Source organism: Tenrec ecaudatus, chromosome 5, assembly GCF_050624435.1.
Source record: "Tenrec ecaudatus isolate mTenEca1 chromosome 5, mTenEca1.hap1, whole genome shotgun sequence".
Lineage (NCBI taxonomy): Eukaryota > Metazoa > Chordata > Mammalia > Afrosoricida > Tenrecidae > Tenrec > Tenrec ecaudatus.
In genome coordinates this window covers 80,315,625-80,337,584 of record NC_134534.1, presented here as the reverse complement: position 1 = coordinate 80,337,584, position 21,960 = coordinate 80,315,625, and the positions used below count along the sequence as shown (strand labels likewise).

The window sequence follows — 21,960 nt, the reverse complement described above, 5'->3', positions numbered from 1 at the left end:
CAGAAACTCATGTATAAGAGAGAATTTTATATAAAGGTGAAGTGTGCATCAAGAAAACACCCCAACCCAGTCCTGCCCAAGCATACAAGTCCAACATTAACCCATTCACTCATATGTCCAACACCAATCCACAAAGTCCTCCTCCATCTCACAAAACACACACTATGATGCTGACTGTAGGAGGAAAGCGGAATCAGTGAACATGTAAGCATCTCAGTTCTGGCATGGGTCTCCACATGGCTGCTCCAGCACCAAGGGCTGCATCAGGGTAGGTCCATGTGGCTTCTCCTTGAGGATGTCTTGCAGGAAGTGAGCCTTGCAAGCTGAAGCAGGAAACGGGCTAAGGCAGCTGCACCCTGGTCCGACCATCAGAAAGCAAGAGACTCAAGAACTAGAAAGGCGAGGCTCACTGAGTCACTTATACCTCCACCCTTAAATTAACCCCACATGTGTTTATCGGCCAGGTTGGCACAATAAACTAACTACCTCAAAAGGTAAATTTATAAACCTGAAGAGCTAAGATAAGAAAACTGTGAGAGCCAAACTTGATGCAAAATAATCTTTTCCCTAAGGTAGATGCTAGATTACGAAGCTTATTAATGTAGGAGGAAGTGATAAACCATTGGTAGTCCTCAGCATTAACATACACACAACAGTTAGCATACCACCTTAATGATGTATTCCTTCTATGATTTCTCCTCCCCATTTCAGTTGTGTCTCCAGCAATGTCAATGTACAAAGTATATTCTGTAACATTACTTCATGCGTATTTATTCATTCTCTTTTATTTCCAGTTAGAATATTCCCTTGTGTAATACTTGCAAAGCTGCCTGGCACTGGAAAATTTCCAGACTTTCTGTTTATTTAAGAGTAACTTGATTTCCCCTTCATTTTATGAATTATAACATTCCTGAATAAAGACCTCTTCTTTGGTGTTTGTTTTGTTTCCATATTTAATCTGTGTTGCTTCATTGTCTAGAGCCTTTGGGGAAAATCCACTTGTTCTATGGAAGACCCATGGTAAATTATAATGTATTATTCTCCTATTGCTTTTAGAATTATCCCCTTGGCTTTGATTTTCAATAATTTTATAAGAATATGAGGATATCATAGAGCTGATCTTTTGGTCTTTTCTGATTGGGGTCTTTTTGCTTCCTGTATTTGCTGACTTAATTTTCTATTTAGGTCTTAGAACTTCTTGATTATATACTCCTATATAACCTCCTATATCCATATAGGTCATATCCTGTGTTCCTGTCAGTCTGAAGTATTTTCTGGTCCTACTTCCATTGTCTATACAAAGAAATGTGAACACTGCCACCTAGCAAACTTAATGTAAGAGATCCATTTATGCCAAAGCAGATGTAACAGACTATGGAAATTATCATAGTTTATCAATAGGACTACAAGCAAGTAAAGTTTGAATAAAGATTAAAAATAAATAAATAGATAGATAAATAAATACATAAAACAGTCACCAAATTACATCAACAAGAACTGCCAGAAGTTTAAATGAGATTTGGAAGAAGACACTGAATAGAGATATTGCTAGTATCAGATGGATCATGTGTGAAATGAGAGAGTATCAGAAATATGTTTACCAGGGTTCATTGACTATTGCTAAAATATTTAACTATATAAACCATAACAAATTCTGAATATCACTTTAGGTTGGGAGTGTTCTATGATAATAATGCAAATGCAGGACTTATATACATATATACATATATGGGACACTTTGTGAACACAATAAAGGAATATTGTTTAGGAATCAATCAGGAAAGATTTGTGCCAGGGTTGTGTATTCATTTACCACACATATGTAATTTATGTGCTGAATATGTATACATATAGAAGATTAGCTATTGACTCCATTACAATAGGCCACAGAGACAGTGCATTCACCTGTACTTTTGTTATATTTTTTGCATATATTATGCTATTGATTTGTAGTACTCTCTGCTGTCCGTGTGGCATTGAAAAGAAAGCTGTAGGGGATATTTTGGTAAACATTCATGCTTCTATTTTTAATCAAGTAGAATCAGAATACATGAAAATCAACTCACCGACTCAAATCTGTCCCAGGCACATACTTAGAAAACCGTGAGTGAAGTAAAGGAATGAGTCTGAGGTCACACCATCTCTTCTCCCATCTCAAGCCTGCGGATGTGGGCCACGACGAACATGATAATGTGTCCTACAATGAATAAAAACACTCGCAATCACTGTTTTCTTCTGTGTTTTGGGTTGCTGTGTCTTTTTAAGCGACTGATTAAAATACTGTAATCATTAATGGCAAAATTGTATTTGTTAATTCTTGACTGGTAGAATTCTCTAAGTAGTTGAGGAAAAAACCTTTATTATGAAGAATGGAGGTAAAAGCAATATTGGGATGGGAGGGAAAGGAGAAAATAAACTATAGCAGAATTGTATTAATTCAAGAATGAAAAAATAAGGCAACTGTCAAATCAAATAACTAAAAGTAAGTAAAAATTTTATGTAAGCTTCTGTTAATTCAATTAAGCAATAATATTTTAGTACCTTTTAAGTGAAAACATTGCTATAAATGCTTGTGACTTATCAGTCATTTGTAAGTATTTTTTAAAAGAATAAAATATAAAAACAATTTTCATAAAACTATTATTATGCTGCATTAAATTCATTCATGTAAAATATTTATTTTTATGTTATTTTCATGGATAGAACATGAATTTTTATCTAAAATATGCTAACCATGTTTGTTTAGTATTTAAAATTTTCATAAGTTAAAAGATTGTAATTAATATATATAGCCTTTGAAAAGTATGATTTGCAGTTTCTGTTTCTATTATTTATTTACTGAACTTTTACTGAACTCTAGCATGATGGGGGACTTATATTTTAACTGATGCATAATATTATTGAAAATTATTTTATATTGTAAATTACTTTTCTAGAATATTAATTTATTACAACAACTATTGAATTCTCCATGGGCATGTAAGCTAAATCACTTCTGAGATTATTTTTCAAGTTGCAAACTCAATTTAAGCTTCTAATCTATTACATGATTTGATGTAATTCAATCTAGAATTATAGGTCTTTGGAAAGCCAGGGATATATGCTGTCCAAAGGAAACAATATCCTCTTCCTAAAACATCCTGTACAAACCCAACAATAGCACCTGGATATCCAGGCTGGAGGATTTGAGACAGACCTCTCTGTGTAATCATTTTGAAATATTTTAATTCTCATTCCTTGATTTTCCTCATGTATTCAAGGTGTAGGTATTTTTGTAAAATTAATCCTTGACTCATACTTCTCTCATTGTTTTGGCATGAATCCAGGATTCGTAATCAGAGGGAAAATATCAGTGGAAAGGATAATTCAGATATTCGTTATTTCACGTTTTCTATGTGTCTTCTGACAAAGTATTTAGTCTTTCCAAAAGGAAAGACTAACTACTGACACTGTTTTGCTTCCTAAGTAAGTGAGATAAAGATGTAAAAGAACATGAAAGACCTAGGTCACAAGACGAGGGCAGCTAAAAATGTACAGTAACTGAAAAGAGTAATGAAGAATATCAGTGTGTTACATTTTTCAAATTATATATTACTCATGGCATTTATTTTTAGATATGAGAAAACATGGTTTCTGATATGTCTTTGATGTAGCATCTTGAATGGATAAATTTATATTCCAAGTTGTAAATATATCACATTCTTTATGCTTTTTCCTTATACAAAATATGTTTCTTTAAGCTATTCTCCTAGTGTAGGTCAATTAATTTCTTTGAAAAGACCTGTTTTTTAAAAGAGAATATAAAATGTCTTTTGAAGATGTTTTTTCTCTTTATTGTAATTATAGACATTGACTATACATTTTCATTCCTCTTTCAATACTATAACAGTAGTCTTGCAGCTATTTTGAACTGTATATGAAACTTATATGTGTGCATAATAAATTGTATGATTTTGAGAATTATAGCTATTTTCAAAGATTTATTCCTAAAAATGCTTTCTGTAATAATAATGGCAATATAAAGATTCATGTTCACATGCACTTTCATTTTAATTTCCCTACTTTTCACAACATTCAACACATTTCGAGTTAAATCGCCACAGAGGGACTGAAGAACAATGATCTTATCAGCAACAAACTGCACTCATATCAAAGTGTTCACCTAAATTTTGTTAGGCATTTAGCTAAGAAAAACCACTTAGGGCGCATTATCACGGAAAATGTTTGATCTGTTGATTATTTAGTTGAAATCACCTGCGGAGCACAATGCAACTCACTTTCTTCATCTCTAGAGGAGACTCGGGGCGTGGGGCTCAGTCTTCTCTGACCTAACCAGCAAACCAGGTGAAGCCCGTGTACTCTAAAACATGTAAGCGCTCGTCTTTCGGGGAGAAGCAACGGTGCCTCTATGACACAATTCTTGCCTTCGTGCTTATCTACTTTCAGAGTCCGTGTCAGCGCAACACGATCTGTCTCTGTCTCGTTGTGGAGACTTCCACGTCGCTTTGATGCTGAAAGGTCCTGCTTGCTCAGTGAAAGCTGAGTGGCCCAACCCAGCTGCTGCTGCTCAAGGTACAGAGGAGCTGAAGTGCTCCAGGAAATTGGGTGCTTATGAGTTGGGATCAGCTGGATGTCTGTGGGTTTCGTTTTTAGTTTCTAGACTAAGACAGGCTGGGAAGAAAGGCTTGGTTATCTACCTCTAAAATCAGCTAGTGATAATCCTATTAATTATAAAGTTCTGATTCCCAAAATATCATGGACATGGTTCAGATCTGTGGTGCATTTTCTCTTCAGGTGCGTGAGGCCCCCATGAATCAGGGGTGCCATGAGTCAGGGATTAGTCCAGGATATCTTAGAATAGCTCTTAGAAGAATTGGGTTATGTTTTTATATAAGACAGTGGAGGAATGTTTATATTGTATAAGGCTTTATTATTTTTTATACTGAAGGTGCTATCTTAAATATATTAAGGATTTCAGAATATTAGAACAGTGCTAGCTTCTTCATAATTGGTTTCAGAGGCACAAGGGGTAAAAATGGAGTTACCTAGGTCCAAGATAGAAGTGGGAAAGTAGACAAATAAAGCACAGTGGACCATTTTGTTAAGGAGTAAGCAGGCTCAGTATTATGTAGGTTTATTATGAATAATGGGCGCGTCAGGACATATCCATCTTTCCCAGTGATGACTCTTCATTGGTAATGGGTCAGAAGAAAGATTGGCTTTAACCTTCCTAACTTTATAACTGCATTAATATAAGGAGAGATGCCCTTTGGTTTCATAGATGACATTCAACACTTTGTCATTTGATCTTCCTTTTAACTTATTTGAAATTTGTTCTGAGTTTTAATGTTTTCTGCTTCCTTCTTGATTAAGGTTTTTCTCTGTTTTACTTTGTTATTATTGTTTGGTCTGTTTGTTTGTGGGTTGTTGTTGCCTTTTTTGGTGTATTTCCTGAATATGAAATCCAGGATAAGTGTATCTATAGAGATAGCATCCGGGATAAGTATATCTATAGAGACAGCATCCGGGATAAGTGTATCTATAGAGATAGCACAGGATAAGTGTATCTATAGAGACAGCATCCGGATAAGTATAACTATAGAGATAGCATCTGGATTGATGAATGGTTCTTGGGATGATGGCAGAGAAGGTGGAGGGGGAAGGAGAGCTAATAACAATGAGTGCGAGAAAGAACCTGTTCTAAAGTTGATTGTAGTGATGATTTCACTACGCTTCTTAATGTTATTGTACTATTGAATTGCATGCGATGTATATACTCAAGTATAAGCCGGTCCGAATATCAGCTGGGGCACCTAACTTTACCACAAAAACTACATCAAACTGTGCTGAAAAATTCAGCTTCTACACGAGCATATATAGTAGATGTCCCCCCAAAGAACCCAAACTGTTAAATAATAATAATAATAATTGGAGACAGTGAAAAAGAGATCAGAGCGCCCCATGTGTGCTCTGCTACATCTGAGCTCTAACTGTAGGGATTTAGTGGCTAGTGTTAACCAGCTACCTTGCTTTTCATCTCTTAAATTGACTTGAATTCAAGCTGGAAGAGTAGAGTGTAACACCGAGCATTAAGTTCCTACAATTAGATCACAGATGTAACAGAGCACATCATGGCTACATAGTCTCTTAATTTTGGTTGAATTTAATTAAGTCTGACTTTCAAACTTTGGTTGCCGATTTTTTACTACTTAAGCACTGTTTTTCCTTTCTCTTATTCTGCTTTATATTAGAATTAACTTCATGTATTTGTCTACAGACCTGGATTTTAAACACCCTACCTAAGCAATTACATTTGTCTTTCTCTCATATATGTAGAATAATATATTTAATAGATGTCATAGTGAATATGTATCCTGGAAAATAGATGATATTAAAAATAAAATTCTACTTATAGTGTTCCTATGATTCACTTTAAAAATTTTGAGCACAGGGATATTTATTCAAGGTACATAATATCAGAACACATTGTCTTCTGAATATAAATATTTTGATTATATTACACCAGGCAAGAGCATTACAATATTTATTAAAATGGTTTATCCAAAATATATGCAAAATAAAAAATTAGCATTTAATTAAATGTTTATAAATCAAACATATTATTATAATTACTAATCTATAAATAGTTAAATTTCCTTTACTTTGTAATATAATTCTTTATTATGTGCTAAGAACACCAAGAAATATACACTTTGTCATGTTAAAAAATTAAATTTAGATGAATAGTACCAATGGCAAAATTATTAAATTATGCAAACTAAGTTAGCACATAATACTATAAATAATATCAAATGCACTACAAGAGGATTATATGATGTCACGAGTGCTACTTAAAGTTAAAAGCACATGCATCTGAAAAAGGCTTCATACAGACCAAGAGGAGAATAAGACCATAAGAAGCAAATGGACTGTTTGTGCTTTTTTCCCTTCTTGCTTGTCATCACACTTATGATGGAGCAACCGAGACTTTCAAGTCTCAGATAAAGCAGGTTTTATAGTAATTTTTGCCCGTATAAATCTGTGTATATCATTCATGGATCTTCTTTGCACCAGCCCCGTCATCTTACCGTATTGTTGGGATGGTAGTTGAGATGCAGGCCACTGTCACAAAGAGGCGAGGAGGTGCCACTGCCCTGGTCACTGGGGGCACCTACGAAACCGACAGCGAATGTTCCAGCAGTGAGTTGAAAAACCATATCATCTTACACGGACACATCTCTGTTCACATCGTCTTTTAAGATACATGTAGTGACTTCAAATTAGTCAGATACATAAAATTAAAATTGTATTTCATTTATCAAGTTTGACACTTGAATGTTAGCTGTTAACTAAAGTTATTGATTCACCAAGAGAAACATTCAATTATTTGGTTTTAAGTTTTTACTTCCACACATTTAGGCTTTCCCAAGGAAAACCTACTCCCTTATTAAAAGGACCAAGACACTTTCATAAAACAAGTCATAATGCTTCAAAACTTCAAATAATCAAATCTATTGTTGCATCAATTGGGACTTCTAGTGGATCTCTGGGTTACAGAATAAAACCAAACCCCATGGGTTTTCTTGACTGCAGTCTTTACAAAGATCACCAGAACTTTCTTCCACAGAATTCTGAGACAGGTGCCAATACCTAACGTTTATGCTAGCAGCCTACCACAATCTCCTCTTATTGCTCAGTGCGTCCTGAACCATACTTTCAATAATGCAGGCTTCCACTTGTCTGGAAAGTTCTACATAATGTCACATTTCTGCCAACTATCAAACACTTTACAAAGGGACTATAATTTCTAAAGATGGGGAAAAGTTTGCATGTGCTACATGGGTACTATTATCAAAAGCATCATAGACGCAATGTGACATTGCACAATAGGAATGGCAAAATGTCTTAAGTCCTCCGAAGAATCATATTATTAATTAAAAGATATATAATGTATATTTCAAAGATATTTGATTCTGCAAGATCATAAAACTTAGTAAATCAGGGTTAAAAGCCATTTAAAAAGTTATAAATTTCATTTTAAAAGAAAAATATGCTATGGTGATATTGATGGATATGAGGCATTAATATAATTGAATTCCAATTTGTACTTGACATATTATACTTAAATTGGATATGATAGGCCATAAATAATACTTCTAACAAAATAACCTCATGTATTAAGAAAATAGATCATTTGTTCTCTTTTTCATTCCAACATACTATAATTTTTCTGGTGATAAAAACGTAGTTACACCAGAGGGTGTATATTGGTACAGATAGGAACTGGAAACAGGGAATCCAGGATGGATGATCCCTTTAGGACCAGTGGTGAGAGTGGCCATACCAGGAGGGTGGAGGGAAGGTGGGGTAGAAAGGGGGAACTGATCACAAGGATCTACATATAACCTCCTCCCTGGTCGGTGGACAGTGGAGAAATAGATGAAGGGAGACTTGGGGTGGTGTAAAACATGACAAAATAACAATAATTTATGAATTATCAAGGGTTCATGAGGGAGGGGGAAGTGGGAAGGGAGGGTAAAAAGGAAAACTTGATACCAAGTGCTCAAGTAGAAAGCAAATGTTTTGAGACCGGAGATGGCAACAAATGTACAAAAGTGCTTGACACAATCGATAGATGTATGCATTGTGATAAGAGTTGTATGAGTCCCCAATAAAATGATTTAATAAAAAAACAAAACACATGGTCACAAATTTTTAAAAATAATAAGTCAGGTATAGCTTTTCCACTGTCTAAGAATTTCAAATTTTCTTTCGGCTGTCTTTTTCTCTAAATGTGTATCTCTATAAAGAAATAATTTTTAAATGCATGCACATGTTAGAAATCACATGTGTTTTCCACTGTATGATAATAAGAACAAAGTATAAAATTCAGAAAAGAAAAACTACTCAATGTAGTAGATTTTTTAAAGTGTTTCTCTTTAAAAGAATAATAAAATAGGTAAGTGCATAGAAAGAAAAAGATATAGAGAAAACAAAATACCAACACTTAAAAATTAAGACATGACAGCACTATAAAATTTACACATATAAAGGAGTAAAACACTATATACACAGTGAACAACTTTATACAAATAAATTGACAATGTTGCTGATATGTGATGATATTTAAAAATGGCATGGCCACTGTGGAAAAGAGTATAGCTCTTCCTCAAAAGACTAAAAATTATATTAACCATAAATGAGCTAAAAATGCATTGTCATCAAATACGTGCTGACTTAAAGTGACCCTATTGGGTAAGGTAGAACTCTCACTGTGGATTTCCAAGACTGTAACTGTTTATAGGAGTAGAAAGCCACATCTTTCTCCTGCTAAGCTGCTGGTGAATTTGAACTGTCAAGCACGTGGATTGCCATCAACAGGTAACCACTACACCAGCAGGACATATGACCCATCAACTCCACAACAACAATAACTACCATGAACAATGAACTGAAATTCATCAGAATTTAAAACTATGCTCACAAACAGGTACCATGACGTTGCAAAAAATCACTATTCATAGACTTGGAGAAAATATTTGTACTACCTGTATGTAAAATAAGTTTATATGTAATATTTTAAAAATTTGTTAAATTACAAATGAAAAAGACTAATCAAGAGAACAACTGTCAAGATTTTGAGCAGACATGTGACAAAGGAAGGTAAACAAATGGCTGATAACTAAATAATAAAAGTTTATTAGGATTTTTAATAACAGCTTCATTAATAATAATAAATATTAGAAGTGGGCATGGCACCTAACAGTATGTGAATGAAGTAATCTAATTTACTCGTTTAATGGAATACCATACAGCAATGCGCATAAAAGAACTATGAGCTTATATACATATATGTATGTGTAATATACATATGTGTATAAAATATACAGCTATACATATCTAATGGGTGGATCCAAAGACATTGTCTAGAATGAAATGAGCCAGACAACACAAAAGTAAATACAATGTGATTCTATAATATGAAGTTCTGGAAGAAGCAAAATAATTCAGGATCAATGATGTTAAATTAGTGGTTCTTCCTGGGACATGGAGATTTGCTGGAAAGAAGCACGGAGGATTTAACTTGTGGTTTATAGACTATTAGTTAAGCAAATGTACGCATTTGTCAAAACTGGTCCAACTGTACATGCATTTAAATGGTATCTCTATTACTGAAAAGGATAATTTAGGGGCAGGGCAGGAGAGGTTGGTGTAAAAAGAGGTTAGGAGAGGTTAGGGTATCTCTATTGCTTGAAAAGATAATTTATGAGTAGGGCAGGAGAGGTTGGGGTAAATGGGGAGCTAATAATGTTGAGCACAAGAATGAAGGAAATTTTCCCAAACTTATTGTGATGATGATGTACAACTCTTCTTAATGTGATTGAATTATTGAATTATATATACAAATTATATCCCAATAAACTTTAAAAATAACCTCTAATTTCCTTTGCTAAATTATTGATTAGGCAATTTTACATTTAATTTTAGAAAATAATTCAACAAAACAGATTTAAAGATGTTAATTAAATATTATGTGAAATATTATTTGTCCACATTGGCAAGGTTTTCCTTTTCTCACGTAATCTTATTGAGGCAATATAAATGTAGTTTGTTTTCAAATAGGCCTAGAAGTCAATTGAGAGTATGTAATGTTCATTTTAGAGGAAACATATTCACTAAATATTATAAATGATATTTCATAAAGCTATAATATGATATGTTCCTGTTTTTAAATATTCATGTTTTCCAATACTAAAGTTGGAGAACATCTTCAAGTATGCCGAGTAACTTCGGAATAGCACCTTTTCCTTTTCCTATGGGGCTAGGAGAACACTTTGCAATATTAAAATGTTTACTGTCAGGCAGGAATCCCAACTTTCAACATAGATTGCCAATTACAGCGTGAAAATGGCGGTTCTGGAAGGAACGTGATGAGGGGCACTTCGTGCACTCCTCACGGATGCTTACACGCACAGTCTTCAGTGAGCAGCAGTTTGAGGAAAGCAGGTGCTCGTTTTAAAAAAGACACCGTTAAGGTCACTTCTTCTCCAGCATTCCGAAGAACCTGAACCTAAATTTAAATACATGAAAAAAAAATCACCATGTGAATATTAACAGAAATTTCATATGATTACAGAAATATTAAAAGTTTAATTACCTTTTCCACTGAATGACAAGCAATATTTTATATAAGATCCCCCCACCACTCAATGCCATCTAGTATGACTTATAATGACCCATATAAGACCATATAAGGTTTCTGAGGCTGAAAATATTTATATATCTATCTATGAAAAGAGGCAACCTTATCTTTTTCCCGTCAGAGCGGTTGGTGGGTTTGAACCCCAGTCCTTACTATTAGCAGTCTGACATGTTCCCAACAGCATCATCAGAGGTCCTTATCTGAACTATAGTGTAGTGATGCATAACACCTGGGAAGTAATATCCATCAATCATAACGGAAAAAGTGTTACTATCCAACTGCAAGCTTTTCTACACTTTAAGAGGAGAATCAGGAATCCTTAAGAATTAAAGCACCAAGCAGTACATAGGGAAATAAAATTTGCTATCATACATATAGAAATATGTCAACCTTTGAGCATCAAAGAAATGATTAACAAAACAAAGCAGAACGACATCTGGTCTCGACTCGGTAGTAGGGACTCATTTCTCATTGCTGTGTTGTACTAAAAACAATCATTAATTTGGGTTCGGCTGGTGGGGTGAGGGGAGAAGGAGGGATGTAAAGATAATCACAGAAGACTTCTGAAACGGTTAGGGGCCATAGGAGTGGAGAACAGCGAAGCAGTGGGGTGTCTTATATCCTTTCAATCAAAAGGAGGGAGATATCCTGTCCTTACTTTTCCTGGCCTCCAACATAATCCAGATGCCAGCCGAGGTGGGCTTATTCTGCTTCTGTGTATATATACATATACATATACATATACATATACATATACATATACATATACGTATACGTATACGTATACGTATACGTATACGTATACGTATACGTATACGTATACATATACATATATAAATTTCACCCAAACCAAGTGAATCTTATATAAGCAGAAGCAGCAAAGAAGACAGATCAAAAGTAGACAGATGAATGGCTGTGAGAGGCCTCTCCTTTCCTGCACACCTGGGACTTATCTCCAAGATCCCCTGTAGGGTTGACAGCACACCTCAGTCACCCATTCCTCAGTAAGCACCCATACTAGACATCTTCTCTAAAAGCCCCCTTTTTAAGTGGACCATCGGCTATGTGTAACCAGTCACCCTGACAGGCGAGCCCACCACAAAGGGTGCTAAGATTCCTCTTCATGTCCCTGGACTTGAGAGCATCTCTCCCATCCAGGATCCTACAGTAGTGAGAAGCCTCAATACAGGTAAGCTTACTCAGAAGGCAGGATTCCCAGAAGCACTCCCTGTCTTTCACAGAAGAGGGCTTCCTTCAAAATCAGCACTACGTAAGTAATGTTTAGTCTCAAAGTCATTAAAATAATATTATTTTTGACCTTGGTTTTAAAAAATTCTCTTTTTAGCAAATTTCTATCCCATTTAGATTTATCAAAAAAACTCTTCTTGAGTTTTATGAGTTTCATTCAAAGTCTAATTTTCCTAACCTCGCTGCTGTTTTGGAATGGAAATACTCCCTTGAGGTTTAAGTTGAAATTTTCTAGTGGGAGAAGAAACAGAAGATTGCTATCCCAAGGTTACTGAATAAGTTTGTCATTTGGCTTTGGTGGGTTTGGTGGACCTATTGCTCTGAGAGTGCCCAAGGAATGGCGACCTGGGACCAACAAATATTTGCTGTTCTTGTGCTCTCCACCCTTTTTTGATACATGCTATTCTACCAGGCATGACTCTGCCTACCTATATGTGTTACTGAAATATTGTCATACCTCCAACCCTCAGGGCATGTAAAACCAGTGTCTAGTCACCCATGTTCTGAAGCTAAAGCTAACAATTCATGTATTGAAGTCTAATAACAAGTACTACCCATATACAAAGGCTTTTACTCAACAAATAGAATTACCTTAAGCTCCATGGAGATGATTTATGGTACACTACAATTAAATGATAAAGGTGTCTCTAAAGTGAATCAGGAACTTAGAGAAACTGTAGTTATACGAATGGATTATGAGCTCACAGTGTTCATAGCCTTAACAGAAGAACAATTAATTTTTTTGACATGACCCTGCCTAGTACTTATCCTCATGAAGAGATCACTGAAGATTATGGATGCTGGAGCAAAGTGTAGTGAAGAAATCACATGGTGCCTGGCTATCAGGAAAAACTATGTGTGAGTGTTAAAGGTGTGTCTCAAAAGAGTCAGCTAAATCCACACAGAAGAAGCACATAAACCTGTGTGATCCAAAGATCATAAAATAAAAAGATCCAAACCCAGATCTTTTAGTTAGTTTTTTTTTGCCCTTGTTTTGTATGTTCACCTGTATAGGAAAACCAGGATGAGTGGATTTATAAAGACAGTGGCTGGATTAATGATTGCCTGGGGGCACAGAAAGGGGATGGAGGAAATGGGGATTCAACATCAATTGGTTAAAAGAAGGGAGAAAAGTTTCCAAAGTTGATTGTGATGAGTGCAAAACCCTTCTGGATATGATTGAACAATTGGATTATGTGATGTGTTCATTAAAGCTCAACAAAAGAAAAGTAGAAATCAAAAGATGTATTGCACTAAGCAAATCTGCAGCAAAAACTTCTTTAAATTATTGACTAGCAAGAACATCACTTTGTGGACTAAGATGCTACTATTCCAAGCTATGCTTGTTCAATCTCCTCACATGTATATGAAAGTTGGACAGGATGTTAGACAGCATTCTCTAGAGAAACAAAACCAGGAGACTTATGATTTCATATATATTTATACACATAGATAAATATACAACATAAGAAATAAATAGCTAATTAGTCTATAGAGCAGTTCAAATGACTCAGTGCAACTCATTTCCGTGAGACAGCTAATGCACTGGCAGTCCTTCAAGTCTTGAGGGCCGCTGGGTGCAAGTCAAGGAAGCACACAGCTGAGTCCTCTGTAGGGAAATCCAGGCAATCTGCCCACAGAAAGCAAACAGCACGGCAGGTCACCAACAGTAAGCCAGATGACAGGGTGAAGCAGGTCTTGAAAGAACCTCAAACTACAGTGACATAGTCCATGGGTTAGGTGTCCCACAGGTAGTGTAGCTTGCAAGTTGATGCAAAGAACCAGCTAAGGCAGCTGCACACTGATCAGATTATGAAAGGGCAAGAGACAAGAAAGGTGAGGTTTGCGGAATCATTTATCTCTCTTCCCTCGAATTCATCCTATATGTGTTAATTGGCCAGGTTGGCACAATAAACCTATCTATCCCAGATTGTCAAAGAGGAAGACTGAAGATGAATTGGTGTCTTAGAATAATGGTGTTGACAGAGAATATGGAAAGAATCTTGGGATGCATCAGAACAAAGATAGCTTTCTTGGAAGAGCTACAGAGGGAATAGTCCATAGAAGTGAGGATGGAGAGATTTTGTGTCATATACTTTGGGCATGTTGTCAGGAGAGACCTGGAAGTGTACATTGGAGAATGGCACAGACTTGGGAAGTGTTTCTTTTGGCTAAAAAATTGTGTAAATATGAGTAAGAAATGACTGAAAGGCCCCTCAGCACAACAACATATATACATGTTCTAGCGTTAACACTATAGTACGGTTCTCAGCCATAGGCAGCATCTCTAAACCCTTTTCCATCCCCAACTAGCATCACAAGGCACATTGTCTTTTGAAGATGTCTTACAGAAACCTTCGCCCTCTCTTTAACATTCTACCTTCCACCTCTCTTCAATGATCCTCCTTCCTCCTCTCTTCAATATTCTACCTTCCTCCCCCTCTTTTCAATGTTCTACCTTCCCCCTCTCCTCAATGATCTGCTGGTCCCACGGCTCATTGGAATGAAGCACAGGCTACTTTTAGACATGATAGTTTGTTTCTGCCCCATCATTTTATCAACCTAGGATTCCTTTGTTCACTCTTTTTTTACCTTCTCCGTGGCCTCACATTCTTCCCTGTCTCTTCCTCTCCCACTCTCCCTTTCTTACTTTCAGCTACTCTCTCTTCACTCTGTCCACCAATCTCCCCTCACCCTGCCCCCTTTTCTCTCATTCCATTCTAAACTCACAGGCAGATCATTAGTTCTAATAAAACCTGTTAATTGAAACCCACAACTACTTGGTTACTTCCAAGAAGATCCCAACATGGAGTTGACTACACTACATTTGATCATCATGAGAGAATCCTGGCCCACCCAACTTGACATACAACCTATAACAGTCTCCACATATATAAAATATATTCTCCTTATGATGTAATATATATTGACATGGAATATATCTATATATATCCATATAAATCCAACATAATCCCTGCTATCAAGTTGGTTTTAATTCACAGTGACTTTTTTAAAGTTTCTGAGACTATGTAAGTGTAGCTGGACTAACAATTGGACTAACAATCTTCATCATGTAGAGATGAAGATACTATTTTTATTTGTTTGGATTTTGATGTCACATTCTGTAAGATTTTCCTATATACCATCACTCCTAAGTTAACATTCTACCATGCGATAAACTCAAAATAAACGTGAAATGAAGAGTTAACATAAAACAAGCATGACGCATAATAGAGAAAGCTCTGACGGTCGTCCTCCGTCATCACACTCGTCTTATTAAAGGAAAGACTTGCCCGTGGTTCTGTAAGCACTGCATTCACACATGCCAGTTGTAGCACTAGAGTCGCTCCATATTTTACCTTGGAAGAAATCAATACTGAAAATTGAGCCATGTCCCGTGACCAATAACTTGTTTTTATTTGCTGATTTTAAATTACAAGTCTTACATTAGGATGTATACTTATTGATTTGCATTTTTATAAGTGTCAAATGTGGTTGTATGTATAATGATTTGTATTTATTGGAAAGAGTAACACATCATGGAGCAATAATGATCAGGATCAGTAAAAATTTACATAAACATTATAAGGCAAAAGACTAAGTTTTATGCTACTGTAAAACGTTACCGTGTCTGAAACCCACAAGGGATTCTACCCTGCCCTATTTGTCAGAATAAATTCAGTGATGGTGATTTGTTTGTTTGTTTATAAATGTACAAGGTACTCTCTTATATGGCACACACATAAAATATGTTTAATATAAAACATGATGAGAATTTTCTCACCATATGTTGCTCAAACATTAAAAGCTAGTACATGGTAGAGAAGATCAATGAAAAACCTTATAAAAGTTTTTTTCTCATCTTATAGAGATTTCAAGATTATAATTTTACCTATCAGTTTTAATTCCCCTCTTTAAATAAAGAAACTTCAGCTACTCAACACCATTTAACATCCAGGTTTGAGAAGTGGGTAGAAGTCAGTGTTGGGTGGCATACTAGTAAACATCTAATAGGGAAAATAGCCTCTTTATTATGATAAGAATTATACTTAAGAACCTCCCTGTACACATTTCCTTTGCTAGCTAGATGATTTTATTGGTTAAACAATTTCATCAAACATATATCTAGGATCTACCATGGTGAATGTACCAAGTTACATGTTTTAAAATAGACAATACTGGAATAGAGATGATTTGGTCTTTACTTCAAAAGGTTACCACACACATGGTAAGACAAAATTTTTTAATTAAAAGGAAAAAGCATTTATAAGAAAGTTTAAAAAATAAAGAGCACTGAGTAAAGATCTCACTATAATGATGCAGAGTCATTTTTCCACTCAGGCTGATATGATATTGGCCCCAGTGAAAGTGTGCATAATGGTAGTCACACCTCAGAAAGCACAAGGCCTTCGTTGGAAGAGCAAAGGTCAAAGTACAAGGGAGCTAAAAGTATTTGACCAGGAAATTATTTTTAAAATAGTGCATTCTTTGCTCAGGAATAGAAAGTGTATTTACAAAATGTGATCATAGTACAACAAGTAAAGGCAGTTCAAATCTTGAAGAAGAGAGTGTAGAAACATTTTGCATAGGCTAAAATATTGTAGTGTATGCCATATACATCGGATGACCTACTTGAGGAACAATAGAAAAATAGAACATCTCCATATTTATATAAGAAAATCCTTAGGCTGTTCAAAATAAAGTCTTGTAAAGGATAACATGATATAAAAACTAAAATTAAGAATACCCATGTCAACTTCATAATAATAAAAGGATAATTACATATATGTTTACTATTAAACCAGTGAACAAAGTTTATGTAGAATACTTGAAAAGAAGAGAAATTTGTATTATTTCCCTTTAATTTTATAGGACTATGGATTGGCTCTCCTTGGTGGTACAAGCAAGCAATTGTCATGCATGACTGTTCGCAAAAAAGATGGAGGCTTGAATATTCCCAGAGCACCTTGTAAGAAAAACCAGGAGATCTAGAAAAAATGTAGCTATTGAAAACACCATATGTTCTACTCTGACACACATAGGGTCACCATGATGCAATGGCACCTCACCACCAACTTTTTGTTCTTTGTAAAAAATATTTGAAAAATGCCTTTTCAAGTTAAAAAAAATGCCTTGTCAAGTTAAAAAAAACCAACAAAGCAAAACGCTAAACAGCCACCATGGAGCTCTAGCTCCAAAGTGTACCTGCTTAATACATTGGGTCCCAGAAATCATTGGACAATTCCAGTAGGTTTCAATTGCATTGCTCCACGAGCTTTGTAAAGCACCCTCGTTTTATGCATTCTTTCACAAAATGTTTCCATAATACAGACCAAGCAGTAAATAATTCAGAATCTTTTCTGCTGTTTCTTGCTATGTGCCGTCATTCAGTCAATTATGTAATTGAAATACATGAGGCCGAATGTGAATGCCATTTCTCATTGAGAGCAATCTAATGTTTACCCACCAGTGCCACCAGGGATCCCTACTTCCTCTCCCGCACTGTTGCACCACTATGGGCAGGTAGTCCTGCCTTTGAATTAATCTCAGAGCCAGGCTCACGTCCTGTAGTTCTCAGTCCATGGCAGCATGGTCTCCGTGAAGGGAAACTGTCAGAAAAGAGGTCAACACCCTCATGGCAGTATGTAATTATAGTGTGGGCTAGTGTGTTTAGTGTACACTCTTTCTGTCTTGAAACTTCATTTTATTGAATGCTATTTGGAGTCATATATTTCTTATGTGATCTCATTGCCATGATGAAGATTTTTCTGTAAATAGATGAAAATAAATTCCAATTTACAACTTTCGTCTATTCACTGGGCACAAAATGTTTCATGGATTTTAGGGGAGTGTTCTATGAGTATATGTGAATTCACAAGAAACATTTGAAATAAAGATCTTTGAGAAAATATCCTGATTTTAATGTTCACAAGTATTTCTTTTGAAAAGCAAGTGATAAATAGACAAGAACGTCTCTCGGTGGTTCCAGCAGTTAGTGATCATGGCTCTTAGCTGACGTTTTTTAAAAGTCAGAGGGGCTAAGTCCACCCTGGATGATTAGCCATTGAAAACACTGTGCAATTTTTGGGCACAAAGACATATATATAGACTAACATCAAAGGCTAAAAATATTCTATGCAATTATTTACCAAAGAGAACAGGTATAGCAAAATTTATATATGATAAAATAGACTGTAAGTCAAATTCTACTATAAAAGACACTGTATAATTATAAAAAATCAATTCACTAAGATGACACAGTAATTATTAATATCTCTACAACTAATGTCTTGAAGTTGAAATAAGAGGCTTTCTACTCCTGTAAAGAGTGACAGTGTCAAACACCCATAGGGGTAGTTCTATTCTGTCCTATAGGGCCACTATGAGTCAGTATTGACTCAACAGCAGTGAGAGTATAATTGCCTTCTGGTATAATAATAGTCCACCATTGTTCTGTCAGTTTGTTGTACTGTGGTGGCTTCTGTGTTGCGGTGATGGTGGAAGATAGGTCACTGGTATTTCAAATACCAGCAGTGTCACCAAAGTGAATAGTTTTCAGTAAGCCTAAAAAAAAGGAATCCGCTGCAAATCTTTGGCCTAGCTTGGGCACATTGCCAGATGCTGAATGCCTAATAACTGAATGCAGAACATCATGGGATGTAGTGAAGGGGATGGCTTCCAGAGGCCACTGGGAATGTGACTGAGGAGGAGCAGCCTCCTCCCCAAGTGGAATCAACCATGGTGATGTAAGTGGAGTTCAGTCAGGATTTCCATTTTCCTATGGAGCATGACTCAAAATTAAGAAGAAAGAGCTGCAAAGATTTGCTTATTGTCAGAGCTTGAATGTGCAAACAATGCATTTAGGAAAATGGAAAATCCTCAAACATGAAATGGAATGTAAAAAGACTGACATCATAGCCATGAGGGAGCTGAAATGGACTGGTGTTCCCACTTTGAATCAGAAAACCACGTGACTTATTATGCCAGGAATGACACTAGGAAGAGGAATGGAGTTGCATTCATTGTCAAAATGGATATTTCCAAATGATTCTTGAAGGACAATGCTGTGTGACAGGATTGTATCTATCCACCTTCAAGAAAGTCCAACCTATACAACCATTCTTCAAATAGATGAGTCATCACAGAAGATAATGAGGAGGAAATTGAAGAGTTCTACCAATGTTTTCAGTAGTAAATTGATCAAACATGCAATTAAGATGCATTGATAATCAGTGGGGATTGGAAGGTCAAGGTTGGAAACAATGAAGAAGGAACAGTAATCAAAACGTATGGTCTTGGTGATGGAAATGACACTAGAGATCACATGACAGAGCTTTGCTAGACTAATGACTTGCTCATAGCAGATATCTACTTTCAACAACACAAAACGAGACCATACATAGGGACTTCTCCAGACTGAATACAGAGAAATCAAATTGACTAGGTCAGTGGGAAGAGACATTGCAGAGACTCTATTTACCATTTAAATCAAGCAAGGGCTGACTGTGATTGTTCATATGTAAGATCAGGTTAAAGCTGAAGATTTTAAAACAACTCCATGGGAGCCAAAATACAACCTTGAGTCTATCTCACTTTAATTTCAGTAACACTTTAAGAAAAGATGTCATGCATTAAACACTCATGACAGAAAATGTAATGAACTGTGGGATGAAATCAAGAACATCATTCATGAAGAAAGCAAAAGGTCTTTAAAAAACAGGGACAAAAGATCAAATTAAATGTCAGAAGACACTCTGAAACTTGTTCTTAATCAAATGCTAGCTAAGGTAAATAGAATAAATGATGAATTCAAAGAACTTAATAGAAAATTTCAAAGGCCAACTAGAGACAATGTAAAATATTCTAATGAAATGTGCAAAGGTCAACAATTAGAAACCAAAAGATAAGAGCATGCTCAGCATATATTAAACTGAAAGAACTAAAGAAAAATTCAAGTCTTGAGTTACAATACTGAAAATTATATGGATAAAATATGCATAACAATGCAGGGAACATTGAAAGATGGAAAGAATACACAGTCAGTGTACCATAAATAACTAGTAGACATTCCACCATTTCAGGAGGTGGTATATGAGCAAGTACCAATTGTGCTGAAGGAGGAAGACTAACCTGCACTGAAAGCATTTGCCTAAAACAAGGCTGCAGGAATTGATGGAATACCAATGAAATGTTTCAACAAGCTGATAAAGCACTGGAAGCCCTCACTAGTCTATGCCAGGAAAATTGGAAGACTGCTATTTAGCCAACTAAATTGAACAGAACTCTTGTTTTTCCCATTCCAAATAAAAATACCCAACAGATGCTCAAATTTCAGAACAATATCATTGATATAACATGCAAGTAAAATTTTGCTGAAGATCATCCAACAACAGTATCAGCAGTACATTGAATGGAAGCTGCCAGAGGTTCAGGCTGGGTTCAGGAAGGAACTTGGAACAAGGGATATTATTGCTGATGTCTGCTGGATCTTGGCTGAAAGCAGAGAACATCAGAAAGATGTTTACTTGTGTTTCATTCATTATGCCAAGGCCATTCATTCGACTGTGTGGATCATAAAAAAATATGGATAGCCTTGGAACAATGGGAATTTCAGAGCACTTCATTGTGCTCCTGTGAAGCTTGTTTGTACAAGGATTAAAATGCAGCTGTGTAAACAGAATAAGGGAACACTTCATAGTTGAAAACCAGGGAGGTATTTGTTAGGACTGTATCCTCTTATTAAACTCATTAAAATTACATGCCGAGTAAATCATCAGAGGAGTTGGGTTATATGAAGAAGAATGCAGCATGAAGATATGGATTATACTTAATATGAAGAAAGCCAAACTCCTCACAAGTGGAGCAGTAGGTAACATCATAATAGATGGAGAAAAGATCTTATTTTGTGTGGATCCACAATTAATGTTCATGAAAGCAGCACTCAAAAGATCAGGATATGTTTCATCCGACATCTCTGGTGCACAAGACTTCTTTAGAACATTGAGAAGCAAGGATATTACCTTGAGGACTAAGGTAGGCCTGATGAAGCCATAGTATTTTCAGTTGCCTCAGATTCATATAAAATGTGAATGTTGGGCATTGAAGAAGGAAGATGGAAGAAGAATCAATGCGTCTAAATTTTAATGCTGGAGGAGACTATTTCAATTACGCTGGATGTTGACAGGACAAAACAATCGATTTTGGAAGAAGTATGACCAGAGTGTTCCTTAGAGGCAGAAAGGTGAAACTTAACTAGCCTGCACATGTCACTGAGAGAATCCAGTCCCTGGAGAAGCTGGTCATGCTTAGTAGAGTGGCACCCTAACAGAGGAAGGCTCTCGGGAGCTGGACTGACACAGGTGCTGCATCCATCTACTCAAGCATGGGCACAGTTTTGATAATGGTGCAAGTTTGGGCAGTGCTTTGTTCGGTTGTGCAAAGGGTGGTTATAAGTTGGAATCAAAGCAATGAGACCTAATAAGAACAAAGATAATAGTACAATACTTTCA

At 35.9% G+C, this 21,960-nt stretch overlaps 1 protein-coding gene across 2 annotated transcripts in view; it reads right to left on the bottom strand.

The window, feature by feature from the left end:
• Positions 1-21,960, bottom strand: part of SNTG1 (syntrophin gamma 1) — a 233,717-nt gene that overhangs the window by 134,046 nt on the left and 77,711 nt on the right. For both annotated transcript variants that reach the window (XM_075550673.1, XM_075550674.1), the window contains exons 7-9: positions 10,969-11,071; positions 7,089-7,171; positions 2,067-2,197 (exon numbers count right to left, since the gene is read on the bottom strand). In XM_075550673.1, the coding sequence (XP_075406788.1) occupies positions 2,067-2,197; positions 7,089-7,171; positions 10,969-11,071 (317 nt within the window). The remainder of the gene's footprint in view (positions 1-2,066; positions 2,198-7,088; positions 7,172-10,968; positions 11,072-21,960) is intronic.